The sequence below is a fragment of the Panicum virgatum genome, chromosome 8N (genome assembly GCF_016808335.1).
Source record: "Panicum virgatum strain AP13 chromosome 8N, P.virgatum_v5, whole genome shotgun sequence".
NCBI lineage: Eukaryota > Viridiplantae > Streptophyta > Magnoliopsida > Poales > Poaceae > Panicum > Panicum virgatum.
In genome coordinates, this window is record NC_053152.1 from 10,665,809 (window position 1) to 10,688,522 (window position 22,714).

Sequence of the window (22,714 nt, forward strand, 5' to 3'; positions counted from 1 at the left end):
TATAAGCAGTAATCCTGTTGCAACAAGCAAAGTTTAAAATTTTAAAAATAAGAGAATTTATAATGAACTTTTGAACTACTAAACCATCTCAAACGAAAAACTATAAATTGCAAAGTTCTAAATTATAAACTTTTAGATCTTGTTGAGTTCTATAACTTTCATATAAAGCTTGTGTTCTTCGAGAATATATATAGAAAAATTACGAATTTATTCATGTGGGACTTCTAGGAGATGGTCATAGCATCATCTATCCCTAGAAATTATTTTTAGGAGCAAGTGATGACATGACTCACCTCTAGAAATAGTACCCCACTTTCAGGGGTGGTTTGCCATTTCGAACACCCTACAAAACCAGCATTGATTTCCAGAGGTGGTCCATGTTACCATAGAAAGCAAAGCGTCCTGATTTGGCAAGGTGGTAGGATGTCTCTAAGGTAAGTCGCGGTGCAAAGTTTCATTGCACCATTATCAAGATCGGAGAGTTGGTAACTATTTGTGTTGGGTGTGTCATGGGGATAAAACTCCTGTCATCTGAAGAAACTACTCCCTTCTCTCTTCTTAAATGATCTTGCCAAGTCAGCAATTTAGATAATATGGCATGAAATTTAATACCTATAGAACTTTCCATTGAGACTGGCCTGGATGCCGGTCTTGGAAGGTGTAGTGTTGGTTTGACGATAGTTGCAGTGCTAGGGTAAAGATTTAGTTAGTCTCTTAGTTCCAAAAATCCAGGAGAGAATTTGCAATTTTCCTGCTCATGATTAGGCCGCTTGGGGAGGGTGCGTCTATTTCGTAGCGCGTGCTATTGGGTGCGCTGGGTTAGTAAAAGAAAGCAGCCTCCGCTTGGAGATGGCAGCGGATCGGGTTCGGTGTGGGTATCCGAGGGTTTCGGTTTTTCAGGTTTCGGATTTGGTGTTGGTTTTTCGTCCACGGTTTTCAGGTTCGGGTTTGAGTTTGGTTTCGGGTTCGGTTTCGGGTTTTGGTTTCCACCCGTGGATATCCAACGGATATCCGAAATAAATCATTTGGATTTAATTGTTGCCTCTTGTTTATACACGTGAATATGTGTATATTTATTTGTTGCCTCTTGTTTATACACGTGAATATGTGTATATTTATCTGCGGGTTTCGGGTATCCATTCGGGTTTCGGGTATCCGCGGGTTTGGTTTTGGTGATGGATTTCCACCCGAATTAGTTTCGGGTTCGGGTTTCGATTTCGGGTTTTGGGTGCACGGAGACCCCACCCGATCCGAATCTGACCCATTGCCATCTTTACCTCCGCTCGCCCCTGCGGCTGCATGGACCCACATGTCCAAAGAGAGAACACAAAATGATGCAATCTATTGGAAGAAAGAAAAATGAATCTCGTATCTAAATTAAAATCTATTTTCACAATTATATTTAGTATAATAGAATTTCAAAATAAGACGACTCATGAATACATTTTAATGTTTGCAAATGTGAATTCCAATACGAATGGAGAACTAATTGTTATACTTTCAAAATTGAAAATTGTTTTTGGAACATATAAAAATGTTGGATGGTAAAATTATTTTGAACAAAAGAAATACTCAAAAAATACAAATTGTTCCGAGAACAAAATGAAATGTTCCTTGAACAAAAAGAAAATAGAAATGTTCTGAAACGTAATAAAATGTTCTAGAGAAACTATCATCTAAATATAGTTAAGCATGGTCTGATTATGAAGTGTCGTGGAGAATGAAATATAATGATGCCATTAAAATTTAATTATGGATGTGTAAAGTGTATCCTTTTTATTTTTGATATGTGTTGCACGACTATGCACATCAGCTGCTATTTTTTAATTGCCAAACCATGGCGCGTGGTTAATATGGACCGGTTCTCAAACAGAATAGCACAGCAGGACACACTAGCAGTCAGATGCTCTGAGACAGATCGACACGCGCGCAGCCGCGATGAACAGATTTGCCCGCTTGGGGACGCGGTCGACCACCCCCTCTCCACGGGCTAGATACATGCATGTGTGTGATATGATCATTTGTGTTTCAAATCAAATTCCAATTGCACCGTTATATTTATTTGAATAAGATCTTCAAATAAAATCACACTTGAGTATGTTTTTAGATTTACCATGGCTCCCGAGACCCATCTACCCAAAGCTACTGGGTTTGAACATTCCACACTCATAGCATGAAGGTGCATACGCTAATCTGCCATATAGATATACATACAATGGTTTATAAAAAGGATCAAAATGGATTATGTCAAGAAGTAAAGCAAACACTATTAATTAGGCTAATATTTTGTAATGATCCTAATAATTTTACAAGAGTTACCAAGATGCAGACATAAGAATATTCATATTACCGTTGAAGAGCCCTGACTTTTTTGGGGAGAAAGACCCCTGTTTACTAATGTTTTCTATGAAGGACATTGTTTACTTGCTAATTAATTTTACCATGCTAGCACTATGAGACAGCTCTCAATACCATTGATATGTTCCAAAAACAATCACATGCATGTGACCACTATTATCAAATTTATCCTTCAGGGTTCAGAGTCAGAGGTTAACTTTGCTTCAAGCAGGAACGTTGTCATAACAGAACCATGAATTTTGTGCCAATTGCAGAACATCTGTTAAAATTTTTCTAGAACTTTTGCACTAATTTACCCAAGGAGATTTTGTCACCTCTAACACGGTAAAAGTGAATTTTATTAATAACAGAAACAACCTCACACAAGGAACACTCTGTAGCAAGTGAATAGTCATCAAATTTGGTGCTTTTCGATCCCCAGGTGCTATGGGGAACAAAGGCAGAAATACAATAGATTCATCTATTTAAGTGGTTCTCGCTTCTCCTTGTTCCTGTTCCTAATTTTGTCCCCGTGGAGTTCCCAATGTTTGGCACTTTCTATACTTCGTGGGTGCTGCTTTCCCAACCCCTAAGTAAAGTTGTAGATTTTGAAATTCTGGGCAACTTTTGTGTTGATTATTTTTAGATTTGAAGATATTTTGGTGTCCAAATTGTAGGCATAATGGATCGCATGTAAGTATTTGTGCAAACGAATTGCGAAAGCGTTTTGAACTTTAAAATTTACTCTATAATAAAGTTGTAGTTTTTGAATTCTTGATTAAATTTTATGTCGAGCAACTTTTGATTCCAACGCGTTTTGGTGTTCAAATTGTACGTATAATGTTGCTCGTGTAGAAGTAATGGATGGAATGAGTCGTGATTTGATTTAATTAAAATTTGAGTGTTTTTCTAAAAAATCCTAAGGGAGGACCAGATTGAGGGTTGATTTTACAAAAAACTTAAGGTTTTCTTAGGAAAATTCTCTGAACCTAGACTGTTGGAGTGTGGGTTTATTTTAAAAAAAGTTGAGTGCTTTTCCACAAAATTTATAGACAGAGGAGGTCGAACCGCGGGTTGGTTTCTCTAAAGTTCGAGGTTTTTTTTTGCAAAATAGTCGGGAAACAAATGATCTGCACTGTCCGCCCGGCTGATTCGATTGTGGAAATTGCACCCGACGTGGCCTTGCTCCTTGACCCTCTTTTGGTTCAAGAATCGTATATAGAGATGTGCACCATAGCTGCAAGTCCACTGTGATACTAGTGACGCGTTACAGTTTTATTCACTACTAATCTTATTTAAGATGTGTTTTGTTTTCCTGTCACTGATTTGGAAGTGTGTTTTATGATGTTTTAATGTAGTGCCGGTAGTTTTGAAAACAATTTATGCTATTGTATATTTGTATGCTCTAGGTAGGAGTATCAGATTGGGCAATATTATTTGGACTCTGGAGTACTAAATTTCGTGTTGTTTGTTGCAGAGTTCAGACGATTCCAAACTGCTGAAGCTCTCTGCATCCACGCTGCAGTGTGCCGGTTTATTAGTGCTTATTTCAGTCTGCGTCGCCCAAATATTCGCAGCTTCATATATGGCAGGATATGGATTGACAAATAGTTAGACGTGTGTTCAACAGAAAATTAGCGAAACACTAAATAATAGTACATCAATTAGCTTCGGCCTGTATCACAAGCTTGAAGTTCCTTGTCAAATACCCTGCTGTATCAAAGGAGGACGCAAGTCTTTAGTTAAGGTAACCCTCACGTTATTTTACGTTGACCAAATGATTAATAAACAGAAACCTGAAGGGGTGTATGAACTAACGCTAATATATTTTTCCATGTAGAAGAAGCCAGATCACAAGCCATGGCTGCTGTCCTGGATGCATTTGTATCCTTTCTGATAGACAAGGTGACAAAGATGGCAACTGAAGAGGTGGCCATGTTGCATGGCGTTCCCGGTGAGATCAGCAAGCTCGAGGAGAAGCTGCAGGAGCTGAAGGCTGTGCTCGCTGACGCAGAGAGGAGGCGCATCACAGAGAAGACCGTGCAGCGGTGGGTGATGATGCTGAAGGATGTTATGTATGAGGCGACTGATATACTGGACATCTGTAATCTTAAGGCTGAGGAGCGGCAGGAGTCCACGGGTGTGGATTGCACGTGCTTCGTCAATCCCATGTCACTCTGCTTGCAGAGTCCTGTCTTCACCCATAACATTGGAAGCCGCATCAAGGATCTCAACAAGAAGCTTGATAGCATCTGTGAAAGTGGTGCTCAATTCAACTTCATTAGAATGGAGCAGAACCAGGACCGGGGGATGGTTTCTCATCCTGCCAGAGGTAAAACATCACCAGTGATGGAACATTCGAGCTTGGTAGGGGAGAAAATCAAAGAAGATACTGTTGAACTGGTGAATATGCTAACAAATGAAGGACAGGCCAATCATGCAGATAATTACATTGTTATTGCCATTTCTGGCACCGGGGGGATTGGCAAGACCACACTGGCCCAGAATATTTACAATCATCAAACCATCAAAGAAAAATTCAGGAAAATGATATGGTTGAGTGTCACCCAGGCCTGCACTGAAACCGAACTGTTGAGGGTGGCCATCACTGGAGCTGGAGGAGACTATTTTCAGGCTCATGACAAGTCCCTGCTTGAGCCCGCCCTAGTAAACTTAATCCGGGACAAGAAAATATTTGTGGTACTAGATGATATGTGGACTGCAGCTGAGTGGAACAACGTACTCAGGGCATCTTTCAGTTATGTTGCTCGCGGAAGCCGAGTCCTTCTCACCACAAGAGATGATAGAGTTGCCCTTGCGATGAAGGCTCGTTACCTTCACCGTATTAACTACTTGGGGCCTCAAGACGCATGGTCCTTGCTTAAAAAACAGGTATTTTTCTTTACTTTGTTTTCAGCCATACAATATATATTTTGATGCAAATGTTTTGAATTGTAATGCAAACATAACTTATATTGTCTACTGATCTTCTAAAATTTGGTTTCTTTCTTAGCATAACTAAAAGATTTATATGTGGATTGATATATTGTGTGCTTGAATGCATATATACCAGCAAAATATAAACTAGTATCTCTACTAACGATAGTTTCATGCGGTCAGATGTTGCCCAGTATATTTACAATTGTTATGTTGCGTATTGATTGTTGTTTAACGATAGTTTCATGCGGTCAGATGTTGCCCAGTATATTTACAATTGTTATGTTGCGTATTGATTGTTGTTAACTTGTTACATCGTTTTGACAGCCATATTTTTGAAATTTCTGTTAAAATGTTGTTAGATATTGGAAATAGTTTTTCGATTTTTTTGTAAGTAGATTTGTCTGCAAATAGTAATTACTCTGAATTACAATCTAATTTATGGAGAATAATTATAACTACTAACATTCGCAGCACTAATTTTGGATTTTAAATTGCACTTAAATGTATTATGAACTAGTGCATTTTGAACATTTTTAGGACTTTGTCACGGGAGGGAAAGACTATTATCGGGCAACGAAATAAAAAAGGCAACTCTATTCTATGAATAACTTTATATGTTTCTTACATGCCACCGATGTGTATGTACCCGGTTTCACATGTCAGCCTAACAGTTTGACATACGACAGATTAGGTAGTTATTTGGTGGAACGTGAGGAGATTTGACATAATACGGAGTATATACTAAAAATGACTACTTGTATTTTACATCAAAATCGAATTGTGACTAAAAATTAAAATTAATAGATAGAATTCCGCAAACCATGTCTTAAATAGAAATTAAATACACACAATAAACTATAGTTTTATTTCTTAACTCTCAAACTGCCTACACAGGTCGTAGCAACTGAGAGGGATGAGCTTCATATAGATACACTAAAGAATATTGGATTGGCGATTCTAGGCAGATGTGGTGGTTTACCTCTTGCTATCAAAGTGATAGGAGGACTATTGCGACAGAGGTGTATGAACATGGTTGAGTGGGAGAGGATTTTAAATAATCCTGCATGGTCAATTGATGGAATGCCCGAAGAGCTAAACCATGCAATATACTTGAGTTATGATGATCTACCTCCTCATTTGAAGCAATGCTTGCTTTACTACTCACTTATTCCTCAAAAAGCAAACGTTGGTCCTGATCGGATGATTGAAATGTGGATTAGTGAAGGATTGGTGAGCAGTAATTACTCTGATGATCTGGAACAGATAGGAGCAGATTACATCAACGAGTTAATCTGGAGGAACCTTATAGAACCATATAAGCAATACATTGGCCATTCGCATTACATAATGCATGATGTTGTTCGGTCATTTTGTCATTATATGGTTGGAGATGACGCACTGGTGGCTGCTAAGGGAGAAAGTAATATTGGTAGCAGACTTAGTTTACAAAAATTCCGTCTGCTGTCTATTGGAGTCGAGTCAAGTTTCAATGAACTAGATTGGGGTGTTTTACAAAAGCATAGTTCGCTAAGAACATTAATTTCATTTTACCCCATCAAGTTTAAGCGTGATGATTCGTTAAGTGGATTGTCAAGGCTACGTACACTATATTTAAAGAATTCAGATTTTAGTCCATTATTAGCAAACCATCTGGGAGGACTCAAGCACCTGAGGTTCTTGACCATAGAAAGTACTGAAATATCTAGTCTACCGGATAGTATTGGCCACATGAAATTGTTGCAGTACCTAGACCTTATGGATTGTAAGAGAGTGGTTCGACTTCCTAATGGCATTGTAAAATTAAAGAAGCTGAGATCTCTGTATCTCAATACAACCATAAATACTATACCAGAGAAATTTGGTGCATTGACAAACTTGAGGAAAATAACAAACTTTCCAGCCAGCATGGATGGTGGTTCAAATGGTTGGTGTACTTTAGAAGAGCTAGGTCCTCTTTCTCAGCTTAGGAATCTTGGACTCAAGGGTCTGGAGAATGTATATCCCAGCTCCTTAGCTGCAAAGGCCATGCTATCTACCAAGATGCATCTTTGCCGCTTGATTTTTAAATGCAGCAGTATAATTGGGGATGATGGGTGGTCATTCGAAAGAATAGTCACAGAGGAGGAGCAGCGGCACGTTGAGGAGGTATTTGATGAGCTGTGCCCTCCTGGTTGTATAGAGCATTTGACTATTGATGGATATTTCGGGCGTCGACTCCCTGAATGGGTTACATCAATGACAGGATCAGTGTCTCTAGAGAGGCTGCGGATTTTGCATCTGCGGGATCTTGCTTATTGTATCCAACTCCCTAGTGGCTTGTGTCATCTACCCTGCTTACAGACACTGATTGTTCATCGCGCTCCTGCCATCAAGCACGTTGGCCCTGAATTGATATGCCACAATCAGCACCATCCCCGTGTGTCCACATCATTATTCCCATGTTTGGAGGAATTGGACTTCAGTGGAATGCTGTGCTGGGAGGAGTGGAAGTGGGAGTGCGAGGAACTGATTGAAGCCATGCCAGTCTTGGTGCATCTTACACTCGACAAATGTGAATCATTGACGCGACTTCCACCTGGCCTTGCGTTCCATGCAAAGGCTCTCAAGGTGTTGAGGCTGCATCATGTCCATTGCCTCACCTTCCTGGAGAACTTCCCTTGTGTTATTAATCTTTATTTGGAGTGCTGCTACAAGCTAGAGAGAATCACTAACCTCCGCAGGTTGCAGAAGGTTTTCGTCCGTTGCTGCTCGAAGCTGCAAGTATTAGAGGGCGTCCCAGCACTACGATACCTTCAACTGCAGAGTCGTGGCCAGCCAACACTACCAAGATATCTGCGGGATCTCAACCTCTGCCGTCTGGAGTCTGGACCTATGCTGCGACCTACCGTTGCTCTGTTCCATGGCTCGGGGAAAATCCACCCACAACTGGGATAGGTTCTGCCATATCGATCGTGTGGAGGCCCATGCCGAAATTGATCTAAATGTCCATGCCGATTGTGGTCCAAAGTTCACTGTCTCGTATACAAGGAATCCGCGTTACCTTGAGACCAATATCAGCAGCGCCCTCTTCAATATCCTTGGGTAACAACATCTCTTTTAATAATGTTTCATTTGAGCTTGGTTTTTCGATCTGCATGCTGCAAGCAACAGCAGGCAGCAGCGTGGTTTCATCTATAAAAAACATTCTTCTTATTTCCCTTCACAGACGAAGGTGATTACAGAGGTTTTGTACGAGGTGGAAGCTGAATCCTGGTTGAATACAAGATCATTATCATATATGATCGTATCCGACCCACATCCCACGATTTAAAAATCAATATTGTATACATATGGAAGAGCATAACGTTGTGGTGCATCACCACAACATTCCTATGTCGTCCCAGGTATGTCCTCAAGCACATTCTTTTCCTCCGCTGGATCGCAGTCCTTGCTTCTCTACAGCAGCTCATTTATTTCCAGTCCAGCGGCCCATTATGTCCCTGGCGGGGAGACTGGATAGAGCAATTGCAGATGAGCACATCGGGCTCCATGAAAACAGAATGCAAAACAAAAAACCATCCAAACGAAGTCTTCAAAGTAAATTTTTATTGCAACATTCTATTTATTATGACAGTTCTTCAGAACATGAAAATCTGTTGAATTGGTGATGCTTGGTATATTCATCAAATATGGAGTATATTCATCAAATTGGTACATTCTACCTGATCAACCAGGGTGGGGTTTTTATTTTTCTTCAAAGCAACATTATATTTATCCCATCTTGGGCATCGGAACATGTGGCACATTTTCTAAGATTCTTCCAACATCTATATATACTATAAGGATCCAAGAATTTTAAAACCTCCATTCACCATATTAATTTTCCCTGACCCCTCATGGCATCCCCACCTGGCGGGATGTTGGACGTTATTGAAAGTTTGATGACAAGGGGAAAAAACCTCTTTCTAAAATATTTCCTGGATTTAGGCGCTTATTTTCTCGCCGCATAGGTAACTTACCCACCCGCCATAACCACCTGACCCTCCGCACCATCCCTGAGCGTGATTGATAAATCAATCGAACTTTGAATCAAGCGGCTGCCACCTTCCATTTGATCCCTCCTCCAGTCCTCCTTCCAGCAGCTCATTGTTGCGGTAGATGATAGGTGAGGCGATGCATGGAGGCGTTAGGATCCCTAGGCGCCGTGGCAAAATCCCAGGAGGCGGCGATATCCCCAATGGAGGCAGGCGCAATGGCGGCGGCGGCGTCAACTAACGGCAAAATCCCTGGGCGCCGTTGCAAAATAATCTATAGAGGAGATCCACCCCCGAGAGACCGGCCCCTACGCGGCAGACGCAACAATATCCCTGACGAAGGCAGGTGCAATGGCAGCGGCGGCGACCCACGTCCCTAGGCGTAGGAGGCAACATGACGGAGTGAGAATGCCAGGTACCCCCAATTTGGGTTGTGGTGTTGCTGTTTTTTCAGTTCATCGTAGCGACTGTTTCCTCATGCCTGCTCCTTCAACCATGATTTGAAACAGCCTCATTCCATGTAAAGTCTCTCTTCGCATTCATTCTACTCATTCCCTACGTGCAGCAAGGATAGATGAGAGCTCATGCAATGTATGGACGTATTTTCAAGCTATCATTATATAGATATGTATGGTCAGACTTTAGAGATTTGGGTTGAATGCGTGGGAACAAATGATGGAGCAGTGACGTTTTGTCTATATAATCTACTAATTAGTTTCTATTTTTTTATTTTTACCTAGGTTTTTAAAAAAATTTTTTGGTCAGCATTGTGAGGAAACAAGGTGATCACACTAGCCTTCGTAGAGGGGATCAAATGGCTGTCCGGTGGCAGATTAGTTATATGTCGATCACCAGTGCAAAAATAGGTGCGACAGGATGAATCCTTTGTTAATTTTGAAATCCTTAACATACATGATTCATTACTGTGTGACTCAATATTTGCAACAAAAAATATCTATCACTAACTATGAAACAAATTAGATAGACTGTCAGTCACCCAGTCTTTGGCCCTGTTTGGGGGAGCTTTCTACAGCTTCTAGAACTCCAACCAGCTGGAAAAGCTAGAAGCTCCCCCAAACAAACCCGCTTTTCCCAATAGCTAGCAGATCCAAAAGCTCAGTTTTGCCTGGAAACGAAAAGCTCCGCGAGGGGAGCTTCCCGAGCTTGTACCCTTCAGTGTTACAGACCTCCCCACGAAACTTCAATGAAATTACCCGCTTTTGCCACTAGTATATAACAAAAATTTTCCCCTCTCCCCGTCTCTGCTGCGCCCCTCCACCCCCTCCCCCTCCCGAGCGACCGAGAGGGTCGCGCCGCTCCCTCCCAAGCGACGGACCAGGGCGCCAAGCTTAGGTCGCTGCTCAGGGCGGCCGGCGCAAGGCTGCTCCCCCGACCCGGACTCCAGATCGAGGAAGAGAAGGCCCCGCCGCGGCTCCTGGTCCCCGTCGCAGCGCCCCAAGCCTGCTGGACCTGCTCGCGCCCCCCCCCCCCTGCGGAGCGACGGAGCTTCCTATTCCGGCAGCTCGCAGCTCCGCCCGGCGGCCATTCACCCGCGACCTTCTCTCCGGCCGGCGGCCCAGCTGTGTCAATCTTGGAGGTCGCATCCAAGGTAAGCACACATTTCTTCCCACCCCACACTAGTTTTAGGGATTTATGCCTAGGGTTTGGATTTGATTAGTTCATTTAAACTACATTGGTCTTCCATGCCTAAGGTAGCAGGTGTTCTTTTAGCCACCAACTACATTTAACCTTGCGGATGTATCCCTAAATCGATTCCCCTGAATTATCGATTAAGACCTCAGTTACCAAATTAAATAGGATACAGAAGAAAAAAAGGAGGTGGACAGAACAGATCGATGGGTTGGTAAAAAAAGTGGATAGATGCAGGCCCTGATTCAATGGATTGCTAATTCGATTCCAGGAGCTATGTGGTTATTTTTTTTCTGCTAATGAAATTAGAACATTTCTCGATGAAAATGGAATTAGAACATAATCTGGTGTGCTGCACATAGACAAACAGTCAAGCATTACCAAAGCATTATCGTAAGTTATGCATGAATTGAATCTTACCAGAGAAACAATGAAAATGAAAATGGCCATGTGAATAACAGTATTAGACCATTTTTAAAAAGAAATATGGGTCCGAGTACTTGTATGTTGCTTATTGTTGGAGTAATTTTGTTAGTATAGATGGAGAAAGGGAAGGTGAAGACACCAAAAGCAGTATGGGATGCATATGCAACCAAAATATTTTGTCAGATATGTAAGGAAGAAACTCTAGCTGGGAATAGGCCAGGGACTACCTTGAGTTCGATTGGGTACAAGAACCTTGAGGAAAAATTTTTTGCTATCACCAAACGACACTACCCACATGGAAAATTGAAGAACAAATGGGATACTTTGAAGCCACAGTACAACTTGTGGTTGGATTTGAAGAGGGCTGCAACCGGTCTTGGTTTCGATGTTACAAAGGGGATAATTACAGCAAGTGATGAATGGTGGGAGGACAAGATAGCGGTAAGTAAAACTGAAAGTTGTTTATTTTTTCATCTTTGAAAACAAAGTTCTGATAACTAACACATATGACTTCTTTTTCAGCAAAACAAGAAATATGCAGCCTTTCGTGAAGCACCTATGGACAACTTAGATGAGCTTGAAGTTATGTTTCAAAACATCAATGTCACAGGTTTATCTTCGATCATTCCGGGAGTTCAAAAAACTACAGCTCCCATTGATGTTGGTGATGATAGTAATGAAAATGAAGAGAACATACACATTTCACATGATGCAAAAAAAGAAGGAAAACGCAAAGCTAGAGATGTTGACCATACTTTTAGCCCAAAGAAGAAGGGTAGGAATCCTATGGTTAAGCAAGTGTCACGACTTATCGATGTGTTGGCTACTAGTAAGAGCAAACATGAACAAAAGGTTGAAGATGACATCATAGAGCTCATGGATCAAGCTGTCAATGCAGGGGCTAGTGAAGGGAGTGATGAGCATTTTATGGCCACCCAACTCTTTGTGAAGCGTGAAAACCGTGCAGTGTTTCGTTCCATCAAAACAAATGAAGGAAAGGTGGCTTGGCTGAAGAGGATGTATGAAGAGAGGAAAAATAAATAAAGTAGTCTCACTAATGTGCTATATCCTTTTTATTTCACCTGCGTTTATGTAATGCTACCCTATTTATTTCAGTTGCATTTATGTAATGGTACCCTATTTATTTTAGCTGTTATTTATGCGATGTTACCCTTGTTATTCCAGCTGTTATTTGTTGTTGTAAGTGCTATCTGAATAATTGTCAATCTGTTTTTTAGATGAGCACATCAAGTGAAAGTGACAATTGTTCATCTAGTAAGAGTGAGAATGACACTGATGATGCATCAGAAGTATTGGTAGCATCAATAGTGACTCTCATTGCTATGGATCACAGTGAAAAATATCTTGGGAAAAGAAAGAGACCTCCTCCTCGCCAGTCTGGGTATCAATGGGTCATGGATCAGCTACAAGTCAACAAAGATTGCTACAACATGTTTCGTATGAATCGTCATGTATTTGCTAGGTTGCATGAAACATTGGTCGAGAATTATGGGCTTAAGTGCACAAGAGTTATGAGCTCTGTTGAAGCCTTGGGAATGTTCTTATGGATGTGTGGTGGTCCTCAATCATTTATCACTGTTGAGAATATATTCAAGCGATCCACTGAAACAATTAGTCGAAAATTTAGTGAAGTCCTAGAGTCTGTCAATCTGCTAGCTGGAGACATCATCAAACCAAAAGATCTACAATTCAGAACAGTGCATCCAAGGCTTCAAGATGATCGGTTTTCACCCCACTTCAACAATTGCATAGGTGCCATTGATGGCACACATGTACGTGTTGTCGTGCCAGCAAATGAGATGATTCCTCACATTGGCCGTCATGGATACCCAACACAGAATGTCATGGCTGTGTGTGATTTTGATATGAGATTCACATTTGTTGTAGCCGGATGGCCTGGATCTGCTCATGACTCTCGAATATTCAATGATACTTTGTGCCGCTACTCAGATGCATTCCCACATCCTCCTGAAGGTAATGGCCGAAAATCATGTCAATCTTTATTTGTCATGTTGTTCCATATATGTGATCTCATATTATTTTGATATATAGGAAAATATTATCTTGTTGATTCTGGATATCCCAACAAGAAAGGTTTCCTAGCTCCCTACAGAGGGCAAAGGTATCATTTACCTGAATTTCAAGGTGGCCAAAGGCCAAGTGGTCTTAAAGAGGTTTTTAACCATGCTCACTCCTCTCTTCGCAATGTGATTGAACGTTCTTTTGGGGTGCTGAAAATGAAATGGCGAGTTCTATTACATATGCCAAGTTTCCCGGTTGAGAAGCAAAAGAAGATCATCATTGCATGCATGGCACTTCATAACTTTATTCGTGACAGTGCTTTGAGTGATGAGCTATTTCAAATGTGCGATGAGGATGAAGAATACATGCCAGAGGTTGATTCATCAGAAGAAGAAGAAGAAGAAGTGCATAACAGTGGTCCATCATCAGATGATGTTGATATGTGTGCATTTCGTGATTTCATTGCGAACTCCTTGATGGCAGATAGAGGGTAGACAAGTAGTGATGGTGCACAACTCATTTTGTTTGTAAAAAGTAGCCCTTTGGTATTTTGTATGGCTTGAAAAATGTTAGTCATGCTTCGGATGTGCTTTTGTGTAAGCTCAATGAAATAATTGAAATAGTATGATTTAATAGGCCATCTTAAATATTAAGCTATCCAAAAATAATACAAAATATTTATTAACCAAGCTGTTCAGACGAATCATTACAGTTCACAAGTAATCAGGTATTCGTTATACTAGAGGGTATTTTAGACTTTCCACTCCTCAGCTCAGCAGCCAGCCATCCAAAAGCTAGGTTGCCAAACAAGCCAGCTTATCAGACCAGTAGATTCTCAGACCAGCAGCTTTTCGGACCAGCAGGTGAGCTTCTCAGACCAGCAGCTTTTGGAAAAGCTCCAGCTACCCCAAACAGGGCCTTTGTTCCACTGATAGTTACGACCTGCAAAAACTGCGTCTACATTGTTATATTTGGTTGACTTCCTATTGCATGCAAGTATTGATTTTGAATTTCAGCTTGGTTTGGTCTTGTGATTTTTTTTTTGCATGTAGCAATGCTCGGACTTTCTGGCCATTGTAAGAGGGGACTGATGAAATCAGGAAGGAAGAATAAAGAATACCTGGAGCAAAATTTCTGCTAGCTGCATGATGCTAGCAAGGGTGCAAAGGTATTGGCTTTCTTTGAATCCAACACTCTTTGTTCTGTGCTATGTTTTCAACCAATTTTATTCTCTGGATAGTTAATAGAAATTGATGTTGCTCCACAAATAATAACTAGTCTATGGTTGCAATATCTGCCCTGAACAAGTGTTGCCATGTTATTCTAGAAAGGATTTCCCTTGAGCTCATGTCCTTTCTTCATGATCGAGCTGAGCAAGCATTCCATTAGTTGTTCTTGCTCATCTATGTTCGGTAGAATAAAATGCTGGAAATCTATGCATATTCCAAAATTATGTTTGAAGAAAATTTACATGTGTATGAGTTGCCACATATTTCCAGGTACTTATCTTCTCCCATTAGTTTATTTATTTTAATTTAGAGGATTTTATGTGATGCCACTTTAATCATTTCGTAGTATCACTACTACCTTGATTATTAATGTAAGTAATATCACCCATGTGAATTTGTGATTCTACCTTGATTAGAGTTTTTCATTTTAGACTGAAAATACATGGAACTGGTGCATTCACTATATAAGAGATCATGAATCGAGTATATGGCCCTTATCATTATTGACCTTGGAGTAGAAGTGTTTTAAGTTGAATTTCTTATGTTCCTGATCCTTGCTTTGCATTTTGAGTAGATTTCAAGCAGAGGAGAATGCATTCAGGCATGGGATGATGTGGAAGCTGGGGCATTTGGTCTCACGTGTAAGCAGCCCTATATCTTAATGGCACAATCCATATCAATCATGAAATGTATGCGTGGTTTCCTCCCTTCGCAATGCTAAGTATATTTTACATGTGAATTGTGATGACAAAGTCCTATTGGGAAGAAATAACAGAAAAATAAGAGTGTAGTTTCAGAAGAGCTAGAATGAAAAAAATATGAATATGAAAAAGCTCAATTCACAGTTCCATTTATATTTCCAAAGATGAGGATACTGTTGTTCTGGTGTACTGTCATGCATTTGGCGGTATATAAAAGACTCAATGCTATCACACATGGATGAAAATATTTGGTCGACATTTAGTCTTTTGAGCAAGTGCAATGTTGAAAATATTTGGTCTACATTTTATTGTGGCAATAGCTATGGAGATTATTGGGTTCGTATTTGGCTTCACCGTTTTAACTCTATATTATTGTACTGCTTTTGACGTATTGACATTTTTTAATGTTTGGCTCTCAATTATTTGGCAGGAGCAAAGGGCTTGTGATTGGGAGTGGTTTGAAGGTGTTGTCGGTCGAAACCCACCGGCGAGCAGCGACAGGCAACACGAAGAGCCGGGAGGTCGCCGGGGCGCTGGCAGGCACTGCTCCCTCGTCGACGGCCCGCAATTCCGTCACGCGCCCGGAGATTCCGTGGAAAGCCGGGCGTGCCACCTGACCTATACCCGATCAGGAGGGTGCGAACGTGCTCCGAACAGTTTCCTGCGTACAAAGCCACGTGTAAACATAAGTCTGAGCCGTGGTCGGCTCCCCGGGACGACTCTTGCATCGGCTTTAAAGAGCCGATCGAGTCCCGGTGTCAGATTGGATCTGTTTGCATCCAGATGTCGTCGAATGAAGCAAATAACTGTAAAGCTGCTTCAATTAAACCTAACTAATCTAATCCACGACGGTAAAAGCCTCACTGTTAGATCGGAACATCCTACACGTGATTGGGCCTAATAAATATAGCAAATAGCTAAACCATAACCCAAAACAGAGGCCTAAGAACTAGCCAGAGCCGATTCCCGGAACAATCCCTATCAAGGCTAAGATAAAGCATCTAGTACGCCACCGGATCATCCAACCCGTTTGCAAGGCCTAATCTAACAGATATTATGCCAACTCTTAAGGGTAAGAGCAAACCATAACAGATTAGATCTATTAGATATAAAAGAAGTAGTGTGTTGCCTTTACGCAGCTAACTCTATGCGACAAGAGCTAGTATAAGATGATAACATGATCGCGTAAAGACAACATGATATTCGTAGACAATTAGCAACAAAAGCACAACAAATCTACTAAAAGCCATGCTACGAACATCAGGATAACTAGCATTACTCGCCATAAAAAACGCTTCAGTACGAGTAATACCAAGGTAGAAGCAAGAACAGCGCTGCCCTGATCGCAAGACGCGATCAGGGCAGCATGGCGCTTACTTGGATGAAACCCTAGAATTAGGGGTGGCAATGCGCCGAGGTTGTTGTTTTTGTGAGACGTGATGACGCTCCCTTTTCATAAATAACATAGGGTACATATTTATAGTCCGGAGACTTGGGAAACAATCTAAACTAATCTTGTCCCGATCGGATTCTATCTCTAATCTTAAACTAAATCTAAAGATACATGGCCCATGTGGCACAAATGCTCACACAGGAGCCGATTTACAAGCCTTCTTAATCTTCTGCTTTGAGCCCATCTTGCTTTCGGCCCATAAATTAATCATGTTAATTTATGGCGATAACACATGCCCCCTGGTTTTGGTAATGATAGTTCCAAAACCACTCCGTCGCTTCATCTTCCCGTTAATGCTCATTAATCACACTGCAACCACCAAGGAAGACGCAACGTCTCTGCAACTGGCTCCTCGTAGAATGTGAAACTGCCGATCCGTCTTCCATCTTTCCACTATTTAATCTCACCCCGAATTGGCTCTCCTCCATGGCAAAACTCCTTCTTCTTCCCAAAGCCAGTAGCGCAGAAAACCCCACTCCTCTGCCAGCCATGGCGATCTCTTCCTCCTCCGACTCCAACTCCTTCGGAGACTCTTCCTCCTCTTCTTCTCCTACTTCTTCCCCCCTCCCTGCTTCTTCCATCGACTCCATCCCGGAGAGTCGGGAGCCGACGCCGGAGTGGGACCCAACCGCAGCGTACGAAGCGCTGGCTCCTCTGCACTGGGATGCAGAGGAGTTCGACTTCGGGGTCGTCTCCGAGGAGGACGAGCCCGAAACTGAAGGAGAAGACCTCCGGCTCCTGTTCCAGGAGGAGTCGGAGAGCGGCGAAGAGGAAGACCCCTCTTCGGACGGAGTCGACTCCTCCTCGGAAGAGGAGATCGACTCCCCCTCCGACGACGACGAGCCGATGGGCGGAAAGCCCTTTCGGTTCCTCGGGTCCTCCGAGGAGGACAGCGAGGAAGAGAACAGCGGCGGCGGCGACGACTGGAGCGGCTCCGGGTCTGAAGGTGGCAGCAGCGCCTTCAGCAGCGACGACGACGATGATGACATCGACGACGACGGCAGCGGGGATGCGCTGGCCCGAAGCCCCAAGCGCCGTAGGCACTAGGTACCTATGAGCAGTAGCAGTAGGTAGCATCGTAGGGGTAGAATAACAAAGCCGAAGGATTAATTCCTTTGTAACAATCGGCTTTCCTTGTAATGACCTCTTATTAATGAAATCGAATTTCCTCCAATTCTGTGTGTCCGATTACTTTCCAAAAAGCCGATGGCAACGCATCAAGCTTCTATAAATATCCAAGAGCCGACGAAATTCAAACTAGAAGCAACCCGCACAAGAGTAGAGTATTACTTCCACCTTGAACCGAACTCGAAACAAGCTCTCAAATCCGAGCGTAATTCGAAAACCCAGATCTACAAATTCGAGCAAGAACTTCTCCAAGCATCCAAAATTCGAATCAGAACCCACAGCAACCAAACCCCAAGTCAACGGATCTGAACCATGGCAGATTCTGCAGCTCAGACGACAAGCTCTGCAATCGATGATGCGGCAACCTGCGGCCTGAAGGTAATATTCGGCCTAATCCTTTAGTTTTTCTTCAGCTTACCAAGCTTCTGAAACACTAAACTCTGAAACATGACACCATATGCATACTTCTAAATTTCTGAACTTCAGGTGTCAGATATCCTTTTGCCGCATCCCTCCAATCCAAAATCCTTCTGTCTTGGCCCACGAACCCATGAAAACCCCATAGATTTGATCTCTTGTGAAGCAAATAGGATCCCTTTTGTGAGTCAAAACATCGATCTGAACCTCTGGGCCGACTGCTTAAGAGCCTGGCCTAACCCCCCTGAGAGTTGGATTACATGGTACAGCAGAGTAGCAAAATCTTATATGCCCTTGTGGCAAGACTTAAGCATAGCCGATGCACTTAGCTTATCACTGTCTCCTCTTGACAAAGATGAAAATCTTCTGAAAACCATCGGCTACTTTTGGTCTGATGCACTGAACTGTTTCCTCTTTGGTCATGGACCTATGACCATTACTCTGCTAGATGTTACCATGATCACTGGCCTAGACATAGGATCTCCTAATCCTGCTGCCCACAAAATGGCAGAAGTCCCCTTCAAACTTTCTTCCAAAGTTAACTGCACAAACTGGGGCACTTACATGAATCAGCACTTGAAAACAAAAGGTCCAGTGACTGAAAAGGAACACACAGCCTTATTAAATCTCTGGCTAGAGCACTTCATCTTCTGTGGTCCTTCTCTAGCTCCAACTAAGAACTATCTTCCCTTGGCCTATCACCTGGCCCATGACAATCACACCGGCCTAGGCAAACTTTTTCTTGGAGAACCCTACAGATATCTCCATTTGATGACAACTAACTTGCTTAACCAAAAGAAACTGAGAACTGGAGGGCCTTGGTGGTTTATTCAGTTGTGGGCACAACTGTACATTCAACACCAGATTCCGAACTTCCAAGGCCTAACCAAGAACTCTTTTCCTGATGAGAGTGGCAAACCAATTAGATGTACTAGCTATGGCCAAGCTTTATTTAGTCTCCTTGGCAGTAAACTAAATTCAGCAGATGCAGCAAACTGGTTCAGAGTCTTCTACAAAGGATTGGATAACCCACTCTATTTCCCATTCACTGAATCTGAATCCTTTGAGAACCCAACTGCCTTCAGACTAGATAGTTTTGCCGATGACGACAGCACTCAGCATCTATACTCTTTAATGATCTGACCTGGCTTCCTTCCTGTTGGCATCAGCACCTCTAATAGAATTATCAAGCCAGGTTATGAATCTTACCAACCAGTTATAGCAGCTCGGCAATTTGGCCTAGGACAGGTCCCTCCCCACTTCCATATTAACCACTTGGTGGAGAGCAGAGCCGATCTGCCTGATGGTCTCACCAGCTCAAGATGCTACAGCATGTTCGATGACCTCCACATTCCAATACCAGCCGATCTATCCTTTGACCCTTCATCGATCAATTTTAGCACATGGTGGGGAATGTGGAAAACCCATGTTTTTAGAAAAGCTCTAGGTCCTCGACTGCAGCAAATCGATCCTGAATATGTAATCCCCGAAGAAGAGGTACTGAATTTATGCATTTTTCTCTTTCTAGATCACCCATTCCTTTACCTGACTAATCCTTGCTCACCCTGTTGGCAGCAACAAGATGGTCCAGAACCTATGACCAGCAACAGGGAGCCATTCCACTTTCTTCCAACTGCTCCTGATGTACTTTTCTGCAAAGGATCACCATCAATGAAGAAAGTGATGATGATTATTCAGCTAGACTTACTTCAGTCAGCTTCCAGACGAAGACAAGCTTCTGCAATTGTTGCCCCCCGAATCTTGACCAAGAAAAGGAAGATGATCACGAGGCGAGTCATCAAGAAACCAGCACCAGCTTCTCCAAGTCCATCAGAGTCCAACACCAACCAGGTAACTCATCATTCTAAAACTTCTTCTTTATTGCATACATATGTACTCTGGTTGACTGTAATTCTACTTCCAGGACGTAGCTGAAGACACCTCCAATGCAGAAAGCCCAGTACAACATGAGGTGACTACAACTCCTAATGCACTGATGGAGACAAACAAGGAACAAGCCGATACAGTCGATGTTCTTGATGTCAACACAAGCTCTAACAGGACGATTGCTCTTAAACCGCCCAACACTTCTTCTTCAGAACAGGTAACATTACAAAACCTATTCTGAACCAGCCGATAGCTTCATAAATGTATCTTGCTCTAACTTCAGATATGTCCATAGAGCTTTGATATTTCAGGTTTGCTTTCCTTTGACCCGGCATCAATGGGTCTGACTGTCCCTGGAGCAGAAACACCATCTTCGCAGCAATCGGCTAATTTGGCACATCAGCTTCAGCTCATCAAGGATCTACTATCTGCTCCAATCACTGCTCTGGTTGATGATTCCAGCAAGATAAAAGAAACTCTTGAGCAGATAGAATCCCAGCTTCCAGAATTACTCCGAGTCAAACTTTGGCCAGCCGGCCATCTTCCTTTCTTTCGGGCAGAGGTGAAGGCAGCACAACAAAGAATAGAAGCACGCCGTTCTCAAGTCTCTCTGAAAACTGACATAGCTCAAAAGTGTAAAGCCCTCAACCAAAAGAAAGCAACTCTGGATGCTAAAGCTGATACCTCCGAGAATACAAGACGACTCAACCTCTTGGAAAAGGAACTGATGGAACTTGAAGAAAAGGTCCGCAATACCCAAAGACTAATCCAAGAGGAAAAAGCTTCGATCGCAAACTCTAAACAGGAAGCCCAAGAAATGACTGAACAGATAAGGGCAGAGTTTGCAGAGATAAGCACCTTGAGTCGACAGATAATATCAGGCGATGACAAGGACGATGAAGCAATCATAGCAAAAGCTGACATTGTACGTGCAGAAGCCGTCCATGCCATAGAAAGATTTCTAAACTAGCAAAACTATTCAGAAAACATTTGATGTTGCCCGTAAAACCTGAAACTTGTACTCACTTAAAAACACATTAAGTCGATGGTTACACATCGGCTGTTCGCTTCTCATATGCATTTTTTCTAGCCAACTCAACGTGTTGGCCTCTCATTCATTTTTTTTACTGGCCAACTCAACGTGTTGGCCTGTCATTCATTTTTTTTGTTGGCCAACTCAACGTGTTGGCCTTTCTTAGTACAGCCAAATGGATCTCATCGGCTCTTGTTACTCGCTTTCCCACATGCTCGGAAAATACTTCTTGAGGTGTTGACCATTGACAGCAACAGGAAATTTGATACCGTCCAGCTCCTCGAGCATGTATGCATTCCCAGGCAAAACCTGATCAACCTTGTACGGCCCGTGCCAAGTTGGAGACCACTTGCCATATTTTCTATCTTTAGTTCCCAATGGTAATACTGCCTCCCAGACCAAGTCTCCAATCTGGAAATTCTTTGGCTTGACCTTCTTGTTGTACGCACGAGCAACTTTAGCCTTATTTTCCTTGATTTTTTCCAACGACCAAAACCTTAATTCTGTCAGATCCTCCACATTATCGTTCATCAAGGCTGCATACTATTCAGCAGATAGATCATTCTGAAACTCAACAAGTCTTGATCCGGCCGTGATTTCCCATGGTAACACAGCGTCTTGGCCGTAGACTAAATGGTACGGCAATGTCTTGGTGGACCCGTGGCATGAAATACGATATGCCCATAAAGCTTCTGACAAAACCTCATGCCAGTGCCTAGGATATTCATCAATCTTCCTCTTTATGAGCTTGATGAGGCTCTGGTTGGATGCTTTAGCTTGTCCATTGGCCTGGGCGTAATATGGAGATGATCTGATTAGCTTAATCCCCATGTCATCGGCAAACTTTCTGAATTCCTCTGATATAAAAACCGATCCTCCATCGGTCATAATGGTCTGAGGGATCCCAAATTTGTGAATGATATGCTCTTTGACAAAGCTGATCACATCTCTTGATGCTACTGTCCTCATGGGCACCGCCTCTACCCACTTTGTGAAATAATCTGTAGCAGCTAAGACCCATTGGTGACCCTTGCTAGACGACGGGTTGATCTGACCAATCATGTCCATGGCCCATCCTCTAAATGGTCACGGTTTGATGATAGGATTCATTACTGATGCTGGCACTATCTGAATTTTCCCAAACCTCTGACATGTTTGACATCCCTTGTAATATTTGAAACAATCCTCAAGCATGGTAGGCCAGTAATATCCCGATCGCCTAATCAGCCACTTCATCTTATGAGCCGATTGGTGAGTACCGCAGGCTCCTTCATGAACCTCATGCAAGAGCCGATTTGACTCTGAAGGTCCCAAACATTTAAGCAATAGTCCTTCCAGGGTCCTGTAGAACATGTCATCCCCTATCAGAACATACTTCATGGCCTTAAGTCTTATTCTTCTGGGTGCCCCCGAGCCGAATCCTTCAAGTAATTGAAGATATCGGCTCTCCAGTCTCC

The 22,714-nt window shown here is 42.4% G+C and overlaps 3 protein-coding genes across 21 annotated transcripts in view; all 3 read left to right on the top strand.

Moving 5' to 3' along the window:
• Window positions 1–22,714, top strand: part of LOC120685286 (putative disease resistance protein RGA3) — a 46,938-nt gene that overhangs the window by 16,660 nt on the left and 7,564 nt on the right. The window contains exons 2-10 of one of the 19 annotated variants that reach the window (XR_005679443.1): window positions 3,815–4,084; window positions 4,178–5,229; window positions 6,172–8,358; window positions 8,483–8,853; window positions 9,267–9,705; window positions 10,056–10,156; window positions 14,462–14,577; window positions 15,213–15,279; window positions 15,770–15,803. Coding sequence is in view for 1 of the 19 variants with exons in the window: in XM_039967115.1 (XP_039823049.1) it covers window positions 4,198–5,229; window positions 5,815–5,859 (1,077 nt within the window). In the remaining 18 variants the exon portion in view is untranslated. The other 18 variants (XR_005679442.1, XR_005679445.1, XR_005679449.1 and 15 more) reach the window with 18 other exon arrangements.
• On the top strand, window positions 10,299–14,062 carry LOC120685288. Its single transcript, XM_039967117.1, has 3 exons — window positions 10,299–11,807; window positions 11,889–13,361; window positions 13,440–14,062. Exons 2-3 carry the CDS (start codon window positions 12,605–12,607, stop codon window positions 13,901–13,903), a joined length of 1,221 nt encoding a protein of 406 aa, XP_039823051.1. The 5' UTR covers window positions 10,299–11,807; window positions 11,889–12,604; the 3' UTR covers window positions 13,904–14,062.
• On the top strand, window positions 11,481–12,410 carry LOC120684771. The gene is made up of 2 exons (XM_039966651.1): window positions 11,481–11,807; window positions 11,889–12,410. The coding sequence occupies exons 1-2, from the start codon at window positions 11,481–11,483 to the stop codon at window positions 12,408–12,410; spliced, it is 849 nt and encodes a 282-aa protein (XP_039822585.1).

Excerpts from the sequence above, each read along its gene's own strand:
- LOC120685288 (XM_039967117.1), top strand. The coding sequence starts at position 12,605 with ATGAGCACATCAAGTGAAAGTGACAATTGTTCATCTAGTAAGAGTGAG. Across the intron at positions 13,362-13,439 it reads ATTCCCACATCCTCCTGAAG|GAAAATATTATCTTGTTGAT; the intron begins GTAATGGCCGAA and ends TTTGATATATAG.
- LOC120684771 (XM_039966651.1), top strand. The coding sequence starts at position 11,481 with ATGGAGAAAGGGAAGGTGAAGACACCAAAAGCAGTATGGGATGCATAT. Across the intron at positions 11,808-11,888 it reads GGTGGGAGGACAAGATAGCG|CAAAACAAGAAATATGCAGC; the intron begins GTAAGTAAAACT and ends CTTCTTTTTCAG.